Source organism: Centrocercus urophasianus, unplaced genomic scaffold, assembly GCF_019232065.1.
Source record: "Centrocercus urophasianus isolate 14NV4802_14NV808 unplaced genomic scaffold, USGS_Curo_1.0 seq_49, whole genome shotgun sequence".
Taxonomy (NCBI): Eukaryota; Metazoa; Chordata; class Aves; order Galliformes; family Phasianidae; genus Centrocercus; species Centrocercus urophasianus.
The window spans coordinates 47534-60478 of NW_024885077.1; the positions used below are offsets into that span (position 1 = coordinate 47534).

The following is a 12945-nucleotide window of genomic DNA, read 5'->3' on the forward strand; positions in this document are numbered from 1 at the left end:
CTTTGAGCAAGTACTGACTAGAACACGTTTGTTCTGAAACTTTTGACATGCAATATGGCAATATATTGAAGATACCTTTTGAAAACATTAATAACAGGACAGTTGTTAAGTCACCTATCCTAACAAATGCCTTCGTTTCTCTGGCAATTTAATTTGTCTGGACCGATACTGATCACGCTTGTTATCTGCCAGTAAACATATGCCTGGATTGTGTGCATAAAAGCCTTTGCTCATGTAAAAAAATATCAGTACAATGTATTAAGTATATTACTTAATGGTTCTGTGCAAGTGCTACCTTGGGCAAAGGCCCAGACAACTTGAAAGAGACCTTAAGGAAAAAGAAACAAACAAAATCCCCTCAGTTCAGCATACTTATTTACGGAGTTGGATTATGAATGGAGTCAGCGTTAGCTAAAATTGATGTGGAACAATGGCTTTGTATTTGTCAAAAACGTGATTCTGGTATAATCAAAATATGTTACACAGCATCACACTTTGATCTGGGTCTTAAGAGCGTAGAATTTGCTCAAGACTTGTTTTCATTTTTTATACAACATTGTTGAAAGAAAAAATCTTTGAAGTAAGGAGTTTAATTCAAATGATTACATCAGAAATAAAAACTCAGATCAGGGATCTCTGCATAGAAGAGGTCTAGGAGATGCTCTTCTGTTGAATAAGCTCTCGTATTCTGTACTTGATTAGTACCAAGCTCAATATGTGTTGAATGCAGACTGAATTTTGAATTCAGCAAAGGGATACAGACTTAATACTGTGTAGAGCTAAGCAGTGACTCCTGATTTAAGAGCCACTGATGAGCAGCTGTCTTTCTTCCTCTTGTGGAATTCAGTACAAAAATATAAGACCAACAGCCCTGTGGGAAACTGATGGTTGGCTGGAAACTGATAGTGTCTGGTTTCCCAGAGATGCTAATGAAGATACCTTGGTTGAATACAGGATACTTCTGCCAAAATCTTACAGGGAGGATGGCTGCTACTTAGGAACTGTCTGACAGAGGAAGTGTATTAAAACATTATTACAACGTTAAATACTAGAGGAAAATGGGAAAGTAGAAGAAATAGAGCAAGGCATTTGAATACTGTGTGATTTACTCCTCTTGAACTTGACTCATACGAGTTGGTATTGGTGGCTCTGGGTGACTTCACACTTCCCACACACAGCAGGATCCTGTCTGACAGTGCACTCTGCAGTTCTCATACACGTCTCCATGTGTATGAACTGCTTCTGAACGGAAGGTGAAACTGAAACCACGAATACTGTCCAAAGTAGGGAGAAAAGTCATCAAAAGTTCCCTTGCCATTTGTGGCCAAAAAGATCAGCAGTTCTAAAGCATACAATGCTACCCTATAACTCTAATTCCTACAGTTAGCCTTTTTTTTTTTTTTTTTAATGTTGTTTTTGATACAGAGGAAAAATCTAGTTCTTCCACAAGAAGCATTACATTGTATTAGAATGTCAGATTTTAATTTGCCCTGAGGGTTAAAAATGAGCAGATTTCTTCTTCTGCCATACATGGCTCCTATAAACCTGCCTTTGCTGAGGTCATAGTCAGCTGAACATCACTAAAGAAAGGAAAGTTACTAGAACCATTCATTCACAATCTGGGAAGGGCAATATTCCTGCTGACTCATGCTTATAAGTATTTTCCTCGCTCCTCCTCCATTCATTGCAGCTCCACCTCTCATTTAGTGCCGGTAGCCTACTATATTTAAGCGGCTGTCTTAGAGCAGAGGCAGTGTTAAGGCTTGTACTTTGGTTGGCTTTCTAGCTCTACGGGCATTTCCATCTAGAGCTTGCTTCTCACTAGACCTGCAGGTAAAGGTAAGAAGGCTGTAAGTGCCCTGCCTGTTGTACTGCTGCTTTCTGACTGTCACAGGGGTGTTTCTGGGAAAACATGCTATTTTTGTGTGCTATGAATTTGATTCTTTCCAAGGGCTTCCGTTATGTTTGTGAGCTAACTAGCCTTCTGTGCAAGAGTGAGAGTGCAAGTGAGGGAAAGAGCTCCTAAAAGTTGTGGGGAAGTGTATAACTTAAAAGTTACCAGGAAAGTACAAAATGCAAAAAGCATTGGATTTCTGTTTCTTAAAAGCACTGAAGAAGCTTAAACAGCTGTTGATGAAATGCATGAGTTGATGAAGAAATCAAGGTAAAGGAAGCTGTTGTATTTCTTTGATAGCATTCTTGTTTCAACCTGAGTATCACAGTAGCATTTCTAGTCTCTTCCATTGTTTATATACTGATTGCACTGTTCTTTTAAGCTTTCCCTGTGTTGTATAGGCCATGCTTCATGGTCCTTACTTGAGCAGAAGTCCCACGGATGCTCTAAGGAGAACTGCTTGCAGCTGACTGATTTAACTTGACCTTTTATTTCTGCTACAGAGGGCTTAGTTCCATTGCCTTTGCTTTTTCTTTTGCTCACTTAAAATATGTTTCAGTTGTACAGCCTGAGAGCTGCCCTGGAGCTACCAGGGGCTCCACTCAGAGTTCCAGTCCCTGTAGGCTCAAGTCTGTGTCAGGAAGGTATGCAGAGTTTGGTCCAGGATGAGCTGGACGCTTTCCCAAGACTGAACAATTATGTAACATCACATCAACGCTGGAATGCGTTGGAAGCAGCAAGGAGATGAACTGTGGAGCTTGCAGCATTCTCCCAAATGGAGAGGAGGAAAAACACTCCTTTAAAGTAAGAAGCCTGCAGCAGGAGCCTGAGTAGTGATGGGTGTCACTAAACTGACTAAGTCTCCCGTGCAGCTCAAGTGTGCATTCAGTTAACTAGCTTTATAGAGTTCACATGAACTTCAGTGTCCTGTGTGCTTTCCAATAGTCTCTGCAAGAACAGCTTTTCATCTGTTGCACTGCTGAGGTGGATATGCAGTCCCCTAGCTATGAAATTGTGCATAAAATAATTTAAAAAAAACAACAAGGACATTTAACTTTCCATGCCATTAGAAGTAACATTTGAACAAAAAACGTCTGTGATACTCTGGGCAGTTTTGCCCCCCAAAGTCAACCATGTAGCCTGTAGGATGAGAGTAGCTGCCAAAAGGTTCAGCGTTTTGCATTAAACAGGAGATTTATTGACTATAAATTATAGAAATAGTATCTTTAGGATGTGGATGAGACATTTCTAGATGGTAGGATAAACAGAAGCAAATCTGATAGTTAATCCTGTGCTGCTAGAATTGTCCAGCCTAAAAACTTCAGGCAACAGAAGATGTCACACTACAACGGTCACAATAGGGTTTTGTGAACCCTAACAAAGATTTACATCTTGAATAAAACTACAGTTGTAAATGGTCATGCATGTGGGTCGATCTAGGAATTTCATCAGAATAGTAATTGTGCTCATTTAGCCAGTAAGGTTTAGTTTGATTCCAGCAAATGCTTCTTTTTCATGTGCCCAAAAGATAGGGAACAGAAGAGGAGGGTGACGTGAGGAGCTATCACCAAGCCCGAGGCTGCTGGCTTTGTGCTGCATTGGGGGTGCGGTAGAGTGGCACGGAGCAGTGGCTGGGAGCCGAACAACTTTCCCATACAGCAAACAAGGCTGCCAGAGCGACGTCCTGTGCCTTTTTTGTCCTGTTCAGGCTCTCTCCGAAAAGCTCTGGCACAGAGCAGCATGACGAGCTATCAGGCTCCTTCCAGCTCCTGTTGGCACCTCTGCTATGCACTGAGCTGGGTTGGTTCAGCAGCCTTGCTTCCAGCAAATATCTCACAGATGTTGCTGGATTACCAGTGGGTGCAGAGTGCACGCAGTCTTCCCATGTGTGCTGCTGTAGACTGCTGAGCAGCAGAAGCCTTCCAGAGCTCTTGCTTCCCACTTTCAGATTCCCAGCAGTTTCACAGAGAGAAGAGATGTTAGGAAAAAATAAGAACTTGTCTTATTTAGTGCAGCCACAGAGAGGTAGTTAGTTCTTACCATGAAGAAGAAACAAACCTCTGCCAGATAAATGCTGTGATTTAGACTGATTTAAGTGAGCATCTTACTGGCTGCACCACTGTCCTTGTCCTTTGATTCCTCAAGTCATCATGGGGGCTGGCTTCTCCTAGTTTTGACTTTGGAGCTTTGTGGTAGAGAATTATCTGGTGGTGTATTCACAGGTTTTGGTTCATGTGACAAGCACTACCCAAAAGTTTGGGGAAATGCTGGGCCAGTGAGGTGTGCTGCTAGGGTGGGATTAGGTGTGCCTCAGGGGGTGGATGCACCCCATATGGACGCAACATATGGGAAAATTCATCTTCTGTAGTATATACATCTACGTATGGGTCACAGCTAAGCTGAGAACTGGAGTTTCCTACTTTCTTTAAAGCTAGGAATTACTTGAAGGCATGGCTATTATGTCTTTTAAGTGGTTCAGACAAAATGCCTAAGAATGTCTTAAATTAATAGTGAGGTGGTAGTAGGCAGTAAGTAGGTGTTATTAAACTGTGATGCTAAACTTTGGACAAAGCTGCTAGTTCTACATTCTTCTCTATGCTTGGATGAAGCCAATCCTCTTGCAATAGTTCTCGCTCTCGCCCAGGGATGGTCCTGCTGCTTGCCAGAACTGTCACATCCTTGCAGGTGCATGCACTCGTCTTTTCCTAAAGCCTGGGATTCTTCAAATCCTAAACTTAGCAGTGGCTTCCTGGCTGCTCATTCAGTCACTGGGGCCTTACTGCATTCAAGTAGTTGCTGGTGACGTAAATCTTGGGCTTAAAGGGGAGCATGGCACTTGTAGGATGGCATCTGCTGCAGTGCTTATGTCAAAGGCAGTGATGTGCCAGACCTTATGGGAGCATGCAGTACACTTGCCAGAAATCTTGCTGTGCTTGCAAAGGGTGTGGAGAGCATACCTGCTGAACAGAGTCCTACCATTCAGTGGATTTTGTCTTAACTTTCCAAATGAGAGTAATGTTTTTAAAGGCTACCCTCTGGAGGATAACACAAAAGCTTTTTTGCTGAACTTCGAAAGTCTCCATTTTACTGTAATAAAAGTAACTTCTGTCTTTCCTGGACTAGAGACAGTGTAGTCTAAAAGTGGTTATTTAACATCATGGGATTCCTGCAGAAATGGAAAAAAAAAAAAAAAAAAAAAAAAAAAAAAAAGGTATGAAAACAAACCTTTGATTCCCTACCCAGTGAGTACTTTCATAACAAAATCAGATGTTTTGCACATTCCACTCTCATGACAACTTAGCCTCCAATATTGCTGCATATTTTGTTTAAACTTCTCAACTTTCTCAAACCTGAAACTTTCCTGGAAAATGAATTAAGAGGGCATCCACAGGTTCAGGAACCAAGTTAGCACTTCTCAGAGAGTTCTCTCTCAATGGAGCAGCTCATGTTTGAAACTGCAGCCAAGGGACTTCCTAGTAAATGCTTGTGCAGCTGTAAGAAGTGAAAAGCACTGGTGATGAATGAGGATCGTGATAATAGTCCTTTTCCACGTAGTAGAAGCAAAACTGAAGTTTTCATTGACAGGCTGCAACATGTCAGGTACTGCACTCAGAGCATTACTGACGTTGCCAGCTGTCCTGAAGGAACTGAAAGCCATGTGGGAGAGAGAGATAAGAGTCCTCTCCTCTCTCTAGATATAATCTAGGAATCATCCTTTCCTTTCTAAGAAGGGGAAAAGATAAGTCGGCCTGTCCTGAGAGTGGAAGCGTAGTGCGAGGGTGTGCAGTGCAAGGATAACACTTTGCAACAGCTCTCTGCCATGGTCTAGAGACAGTCACAGTTTTTTGTCAAGCAGAAATGTTTCAGAACTCCTCTTTTTTAACAGGTTGGTTCCTGGGCCTAAATGCTTCCAGACAGGGAGATGTATTCAGCATTGGGCAGGCATCAAAACAAGAGTGGGTCCAAGCCGATTCCTGTGGTGATCATAGGTAAGCTTTCTCTTACATTCTCCAGTGCCATTACTGCTTTGGACTTGTTTTCAGCTTTTGTTCCGTGTACTGGTACTCAAACCAGAAATCCCGGGCTATCATTTCTGGCTCTCTTCTCCGACAGCCAAGCTTCCTGCAAAACCATATCTTAGTGGTGAGAAGTAGGGAACCAGGTATTCAATAGCACTTCTTTATTATTATTTTCCTATAACAAATCTGATAAACTTTTGGACTTGTGTTTATTTTGGCGTGCTGTTCTGTTTGTTAGGTGTTTAGGAGGGTGTGGAACCCTGTTCTACCTGACCCACCGTTAGGTAATTACTTCACAAAAAGTTGATTAGTAGTGCTTGGTTTAGGGGATGAGTGGGTGGTTTGTATATATGCATATTTTCTTTTTATTTTGTTTCCCATTATTTGTTTAGGAAGTGCTACAAACGCTGTTTTTTTATTATTATTATTTTTATTATTATTATTATTTATTTTTATATTTATTTTTTATTTATTATATATTTTTTTAATGCATGATGAATCTCTTGGGATGCATACTGACTTTATACAAAATTCAACAGAATGGTAAAAAGCTGCTGTTTGTCATCAGTTTTTAAAAACAGGCTATGTGGTAACTGTATTGCACCCCTTGTGAGAGGGAAGGTGTGTAGTGCAAGGTGAGCAAGCATAAGTGGTGACACGGACACCTTTTCCTGTGTGAGACACCATGAGCTGTGCTCCAGCACAGGCACTGGACCCCAAGCTGTGCTTATGACCGTCTATATCCCACTTAGCTATGTTTCAGAGATTAAATTCTACACGTGCATACTCAAGTGTTGTGCACTTGAGTGCTTAAATTTGTCTCAGGGGCCTCCTAAAGCAAAGGACCAAGCTGAAATGTGTAATGCTTTATCATAGCTGCAGTTTAGTTTGCTTCTAATTTCTGGATAACTTTCCTGGGAGTGGAATATTGCAAACCTGCAGCAGACTTTGGCCCCAGTTATGACGGGCATAGCTCTTTGCACAGCTCAGCTTGCTGTTAGCCTGAGCCTCCCCATCTTTGGTGCCTGGAGAAGTGGCCTTTGTTCAAGTGGTTCACATGCACAGTGCGGGCGCTGTGTCAACATGACCTGCTGCAGGCTGCTTTGTCACTTCAGCTCCCCTCTCCTCCATCATCAGTGCATTATGTAATGCTGGTTAGTCACTTCGTAGTGAGCAGCTGTGAGCCAGAGAGGCTGACAGCTCATCATGCAGGCACTGTGAAATATTAAACATGCTGGAGAATGGCCATGTGAAAAGTTTCCACAGGCTGCTCTTGCTGGGCTCTGTAGTTGCAGACTTTCCACTGTCTGCAGGAGGAGGTCAGCTATCCAGCAGTCAGAAGCACTATATTCTGAGGCATTCTTGGCATGGCAGACTTTTTTCCTTAACACACTGCCTGCAGCACAGACTGGGGCTGATTCCAGTAAGTGACCAGTTTCCAGATCTTTAAAGCTGATGAGCAGTGACTGAGTTTGTCAGCAGGCCAGAGACTTCAAGATTCAGATGGTGCTGGGGAGCAGAAGGGGGTACATGGGGGCAGAAAGACTTCCCAGCTGTGTCCGATAGGTTATTGGTAGCTTGAAAATACAAAGTCTTCTGTGTCTAAAGTGTGTATCTTAACCTTTGGTTTGGTTAGGATACTTCAAGCATTTCTTAAAGGGCTGTACTGTCTGCAGGAGTAAAAAAAATCTCCTTTGTGTCCCTTCAGGGAATGGACCTTCTGGAATCTGTCTCTCGTATTTGCTGTCAGGCTACACCCCTTACTTCAAAAGACACTCTCTTCATCCTCATCCCATTCTTCAGAGCAAACTACAGGAGGCAGCGGATGTGTCCATTTTGGACCAGGTTTGTGTAATGACAAATTACTTTCTTAGCAGAAGCCGTTAGTTTATCAACATAATGAAGAGCTCTGGGGGTTTGTTATAAGTGATGAATTCATCTGAATTTTCAGAGTGTGTAGAAAGCACTCGGAATGAGTCTTAAGCAAAGCATTCTAGTTGTCCAAATTTCCCCTGCATGAAGTGCCAGTGCTGCTAAAATCCTCAAGAAAGTTCTCGGACATAAACAGGGGCTGTGTACAGTTAAATGAACTTCACAAAACTCCAAAAATGCTGCTTGGGAGTACAGCAGCTATCAACAGCCTGCTGTCTGGCAGGACACGCATTCTGAGCATCTGATCTATCTCTCTTTAGGATTTGGAGTATCTGTCTGAAGGTTTAGAGGGAAGATCCAATAGCCCTGTGGCTCTTCTGTTTGATACCCTTCTGCGACCTGATACAGACTTCGGTGTGAGTGCAGAATCTGTGCTCACTTGGAGGCACGAGGCTGACAGAGCCATCCCCCACCTGGTCCTTGGCAAGAATCTTCCAGGAGGTGCCTGGCATGTATGTGAAGCAAAGCCTAACTGCTTAGATCTGTATGTTATAGAATAGCCAATTGCACTGACTGGAAAGTTGAAGGTGCTCCAATATGCTGCTCACCCATGCTTGATTTTGCATGTACAAAGAAGTGAAAGAGCTTAAAAGGGGTGAACAGGACTGGCATTTATCTTTTCAGTTAATTGCTATTTTTGGAGAAAATGGATGGTTTCATCCAAGCCAATGCATCAAATGAAATCATTGGCTTCTCATCTTGTGAGATATACTGAAACTTGAGTTACACTTCACTTCTTACATTAAATAACTGAAAGCCCTTTAACTGTTTCTTGTTCTAGTCTATTGAGGGCTCTATGATTACCCTGAGCAGAGGGGAATGGATGGGACTTCCAGATCTCCTGTTCAAAGACTGGCTAAAGCAAAAGAAAAGGTAAGATACCTGTGGTCTGATTATTATTTTTTTTTTTTTGCAAGCATCCAAAGGCTATTTGGGAACCTGAAGTGGGCTGGACTTCTTGAATGCAGCTGCCTAACTGTAATGGATGATTCTTCTGAGAGAAAGGTCACTGTCCCCATCAAAAGTCCATCCTGCATTAAGTGATTCCAGTTGAAGCTGGAGTGCTGGTTGCAGTATGGCCTTCTAAATACTCACTGGGGCAATATTCAGAGTATGAATTCTTCTGAACCATCTGACTTCTATGGCTACTGCTACTGAGCCTAATGATGAATATAATCATCTGAGCTACTCCACAGTATCTCTCATCTCAGATGCTTCTACTCTGTAACAGTTGAAGCCTTAGAGTCTAGTAATTGAAAGTGGGATAGCAGTGAGATATATCAAAGAAATGCATGAATGAGTAACATGATCTTAGGTCTGGGATTTATATTAAAAATTTTCCATTGCCCAACAGCCTCCAAATCTGATTACTAGCCCTATATATTAGGAATAACTTAGCTGAAGTCAGGGAAAATAGATAAGCCTCCTGTGGTAGTGACAGATTAGATGGCTCTAGGATACATTCAGTGGAAGAAGGGAGAAATTCCAGGCTCTTACTTAATTGCTGCTTGACCTTTGTAATATATTGCAGGGGCCTCAGAAACCATAGAGCCACAGCAGAAGACATTGCTCAATACTACCAACATTATGTGATGAAGAAAGGGCTGCAGAAGAACTTTAGATGTGGGACTGTTGTAACCTCTGTGAGGAAAGTGAGTGCAAAGAGCATCTCCAACCATGCACAAGAAGATCCACAGAAGAGTGACTTGCTCTGGAACTTCAGTGAGGGGAGTATGGAGGTCTTTCAGGTGGATGGATTTGTCAAAACTGTCAGAGGTGACAAGGAGCCCTTCACTGTCTATGCAGAGAATGTAGTCTTAGCTACAGGAACGTATGATAGTCCCACTTGGCTCAGGGTCAAAGGAGAGAACCTTTACTATGTCCATCACCAGCTCTCTGCCCTAGAGGAAGCAGTGAAAAACAGCAGTATTGGTATCACATCAGATCCAGTTTTGATTGTGGGTGCTGGTTTGACAGCCGCTGATGCGATCCTTTTTGCTCACCACTGCAGTATTCCAGTAATTCATGTTTTTCGGAGACGAGTCAGTGATCCAGGTCTTATTTTTAACCAGCTACCCAAAATGATGTACCCGGAATACCACAAAGTCCATCAGATGATGAAAGAACAGTCAGCTGCTTGCGCTGGGCCCTATGAGTGCTATGTTAGCCTACCTGAGCACAATGTACTATCTTTTGGCAAGGACAAGAAGTGTATCCTTCAAGACAAGAATGGCTGCCAGAAAGCTTATAAAATTTCCATGGCTCTTGTTCTAACCGGTTCAAATCCCAACCTTTCCTTTCTGCCAAATAACGGAATTGACTTGGCCATGGACAGTGACCAACCAGTCAATCCCAAGAGGAATCCCATAGATGTTGACCTGTTCACTTATGAATGTTCTCAGGAGAAAGGGCTTTATGCTCTGGGGCCTCTAGCTGGAGATAACTTTGTACGCTTTGTGCAGGGTGGGGCCCTGGCTGCTGCCAGCTCTCTCTTAAGGAAAGCAAACAAAAATCCTCCATAACAAAAAAGGCCACCTATGCTAACAACATCTGAACGGGTTGCTGCCATTTTCAGAGAATTTGATATGTACGTCCTTAAATGAGAAGCCCACTCTTGCGGTTCTCCAGGATTATGCAGAGTTGCTAAGTTCTTGCTGAGTTATTTGGAAAGGTTACATCACCAAACAGCGTGAGTTTCATTCATGGCAGCAACTTTATTCCCAGGATATTCTGCTCCTTTTCTACATAGCTGTGTATGAGGGCAGTAGGGGCATTGAACCTTCCTCTTGCACAAGTGGAGGGTGAGGTAGCAATCGCTCTTCTGTGTTAACACCTCCCAGGTTTCTGAAAACTGAATTGAGGAAGAATTGATGTCAGTTACTTCCAGACAGCAGGCTGACAACTCTGTGTCTGTCAGTCTTCCAGTGTTTGTGATGAAACAAAACAAGCCATGGTGGTTTTGATTGCTCCTGTGGGTCAGCTATATGTTCTTATTAGATGAAAACTCACTGGAAGAAGTGCAAATAAACTGGCATAGAAGTACAGCCAAAAACGTATCATCTCATTGATGACGCCAGCAACATGTAATATATAGTATCTTTTTATTCAAAAGTTCTGTAGTGTTTTTTCTTCTTCTGGGAAGTGGTGACACTGATTTTGCAAACATCCGGTTTGCCACTGGCAGCTTTCTGCTAACTCTGCCATGGCCAAGTTCTTGACAGCCGCTGCAGAGACAGCAGAACAAAATGGGAGCTGCTGGTCTGCCTTGAAGCTCTGCCCAGGCACTGAGTGGGGCTTCTGCTGCAGGTGCTTCAGAGAAAAGCAATATGTCATGTACTGTAGTGTGAATTTCTAATGTAAAGTCATTTAATAATAATAATGTGTATTAAGGGGAAATGGCGCCATCACATTTTGATTGTTTGTGGTAAATATTTTGATTTTTTTTTATATACTGCATTTCTTAAGAAAGTTCTTTTTTAATTGACAAAGCGTTTTGCTACATGCTTTCAGTCAGAGTTTTGAATGAGCTGGGATGGATGGGAATGATGCCTTGTGTTACCAGCAGCATTCCCAACAGCCCTGCAAGGCCTTCTGTAGCTCTCTTAGGAAAAAAATGAGAGTTATAGCTAAAGTAATTAAAACAAAGGCACTCTGCCCCCTGTGCTGTAATGACGCTCACTGATACAGCAGGATGCTTCACAAAGCACTGGAAACCTGTATGCGTGGAGACAGTGGCTGCTCTGAAGGGAATGAGCCTCCAGTTGTGCAGGGAGATGTGTAAGGAGCCTGCCTGCAGTGTTACTGTATCACACCTGGGTGCCTTTGCCACTGACTTCTATGGAATATTTTTTCAGTAAAGTTATTTCAGACTTATTCTCTGTTTGTCTGCTTTTAACTCTGACTTTAAATCTCTGACCAAGTGAAGATGATCAGCTTCCTGGGAAAAACTGGGATGTGATTTGATGTGCATGTTGAACCCTGCTTCTGTAGCAGCACAGCACCAGATTTTTCTGTGTGTTTGCGTGCATTTCACTAAAATACCCTCTTCCTTCTGTGCGGCTGAGCCACAGTACAAAACCAACCATTTGCCAAGCCCTTTGTTCTTGCCTAGGAGGTGTTTGATTTCTCCCCAGCTACCTGCTGTTTCCTCTTATCCAGAGAAATTCCAAATCATGTTCTGTTCCTGTAAGTTGTAAGATTGTTTATGTTGGAAAGGACACTTAGGGCTCTGTTCCTACCCCACAAAAAGTGTGAAGTTTGAAGCAACCTGTTGGGAATATGGAAGGTAGGAGTGGTGTGGAAGGAAAAGCTGCCCTTCCCATCACTGGAGTCAAAGTCACAGCATTTGCTCTGATCAATTCCTCTATCCCATATCATGTCACCGTGGTCTACTTTGCCCTGCACCAAGAAACTCCTATCTAGGGCAGCTGTCTGCGTCAGGGGCTTGTGCTGCAAATAGCTGACTCCTCTGCCCAGGAGGGGTGAGCCAATTGCCTGCCCTGTTCAGGGCTGCAAAGGGGTTTTCATGGCCGGTGCTTCGGAAATACCTGCATTCTGCCCCAAGGGATGTCAGATGGCCTGAGGAGCAAAGCAGTGTTTTGCTCATCAGCAGAGAGAAGCCATCCGGCAGGGCCGCATGGCACTGACCCAGCTCAGCCCTTTGTATCCAGGGAGACAAATATGAAGTCTTGTTCCAAAACAGCAGCCATGAGATCAGTGGATGGCTGCTTTGTTACCTGTGGGACTCACCCCACCGTACCCGTGACAGTCGGAGGGACAAGGACAGTCCCTCCTGGGCCTCCTGCACACCACACCGCCATGCTGAGATTCTTGGCATTACCCAGGAGCACTGGAAACAGCCACCGCCTATAGGACGACAAGGAGTTAAAGTTCAACATGGTAAGAAAGAGAACCATGTGTTGTTATTTTTGTTTTTTCTTGTGCTGATGAGTCTTGGTAGTCAGGGCTGATGTGTTTTAAACAAACTCGGGTGTGGCTTAATGACTGTACAAGTCTCGACTCAGGTACCTCACCTTGTGCAATTTACTTTGCGCTCACAAACGTGCTGCCTCTACTTTTGGCTTTGCTGAAGGTCTCAGG

The 12945-nt window shown here is 43.2% G+C and overlaps 1 protein-coding gene across 1 annotated transcript; it reads left to right on the forward strand.

Moving 5' to 3' along the window:
• Positions 1 to 1734: 1734 nt before the first annotated feature.
• OSGIN1 (oxidative stress induced growth inhibitor 1) lies at positions 1735 to 11718 on the forward strand. The gene is made up of 6 exons (XM_042834720.1): positions 1735 to 1839; positions 5781 to 5883; positions 7622 to 7758; positions 8106 to 8297; positions 8627 to 8718; positions 9377 to 11718. Exons 2-6 carry the CDS (start codon positions 5799 to 5801, stop codon positions 10365 to 10367), a joined length of 1497 nt encoding a protein of 498 aa, XP_042690654.1. The 5' UTR covers positions 1735 to 1839; positions 5781 to 5798; the 3' UTR covers positions 10368 to 11718.
• Positions 11719 to 12945: the final 1227 nt, after the last annotated feature.

Coding starts and splice junctions, on each gene's coding strand:
- OSGIN1 (XM_042834720.1), top strand. CDS start 5,799: ATGCTTCCAGACAGGGAGATGTATTCAGCATTGGGCAGGCATCAAAAC. Junction 5,884..7,621: donor GATTCCTGTGGTGATCATAG/GTAAGCTTTCTC, acceptor GTGTCCCTTCAG/GGAATGGACCTTCTGGAATC. Junction 8,719..9,376: donor TGGCTAAAGCAAAAGAAAAG/GTAAGATACCTG, acceptor AATATATTGCAG/GGGCCTCAGAAACCATAGAG.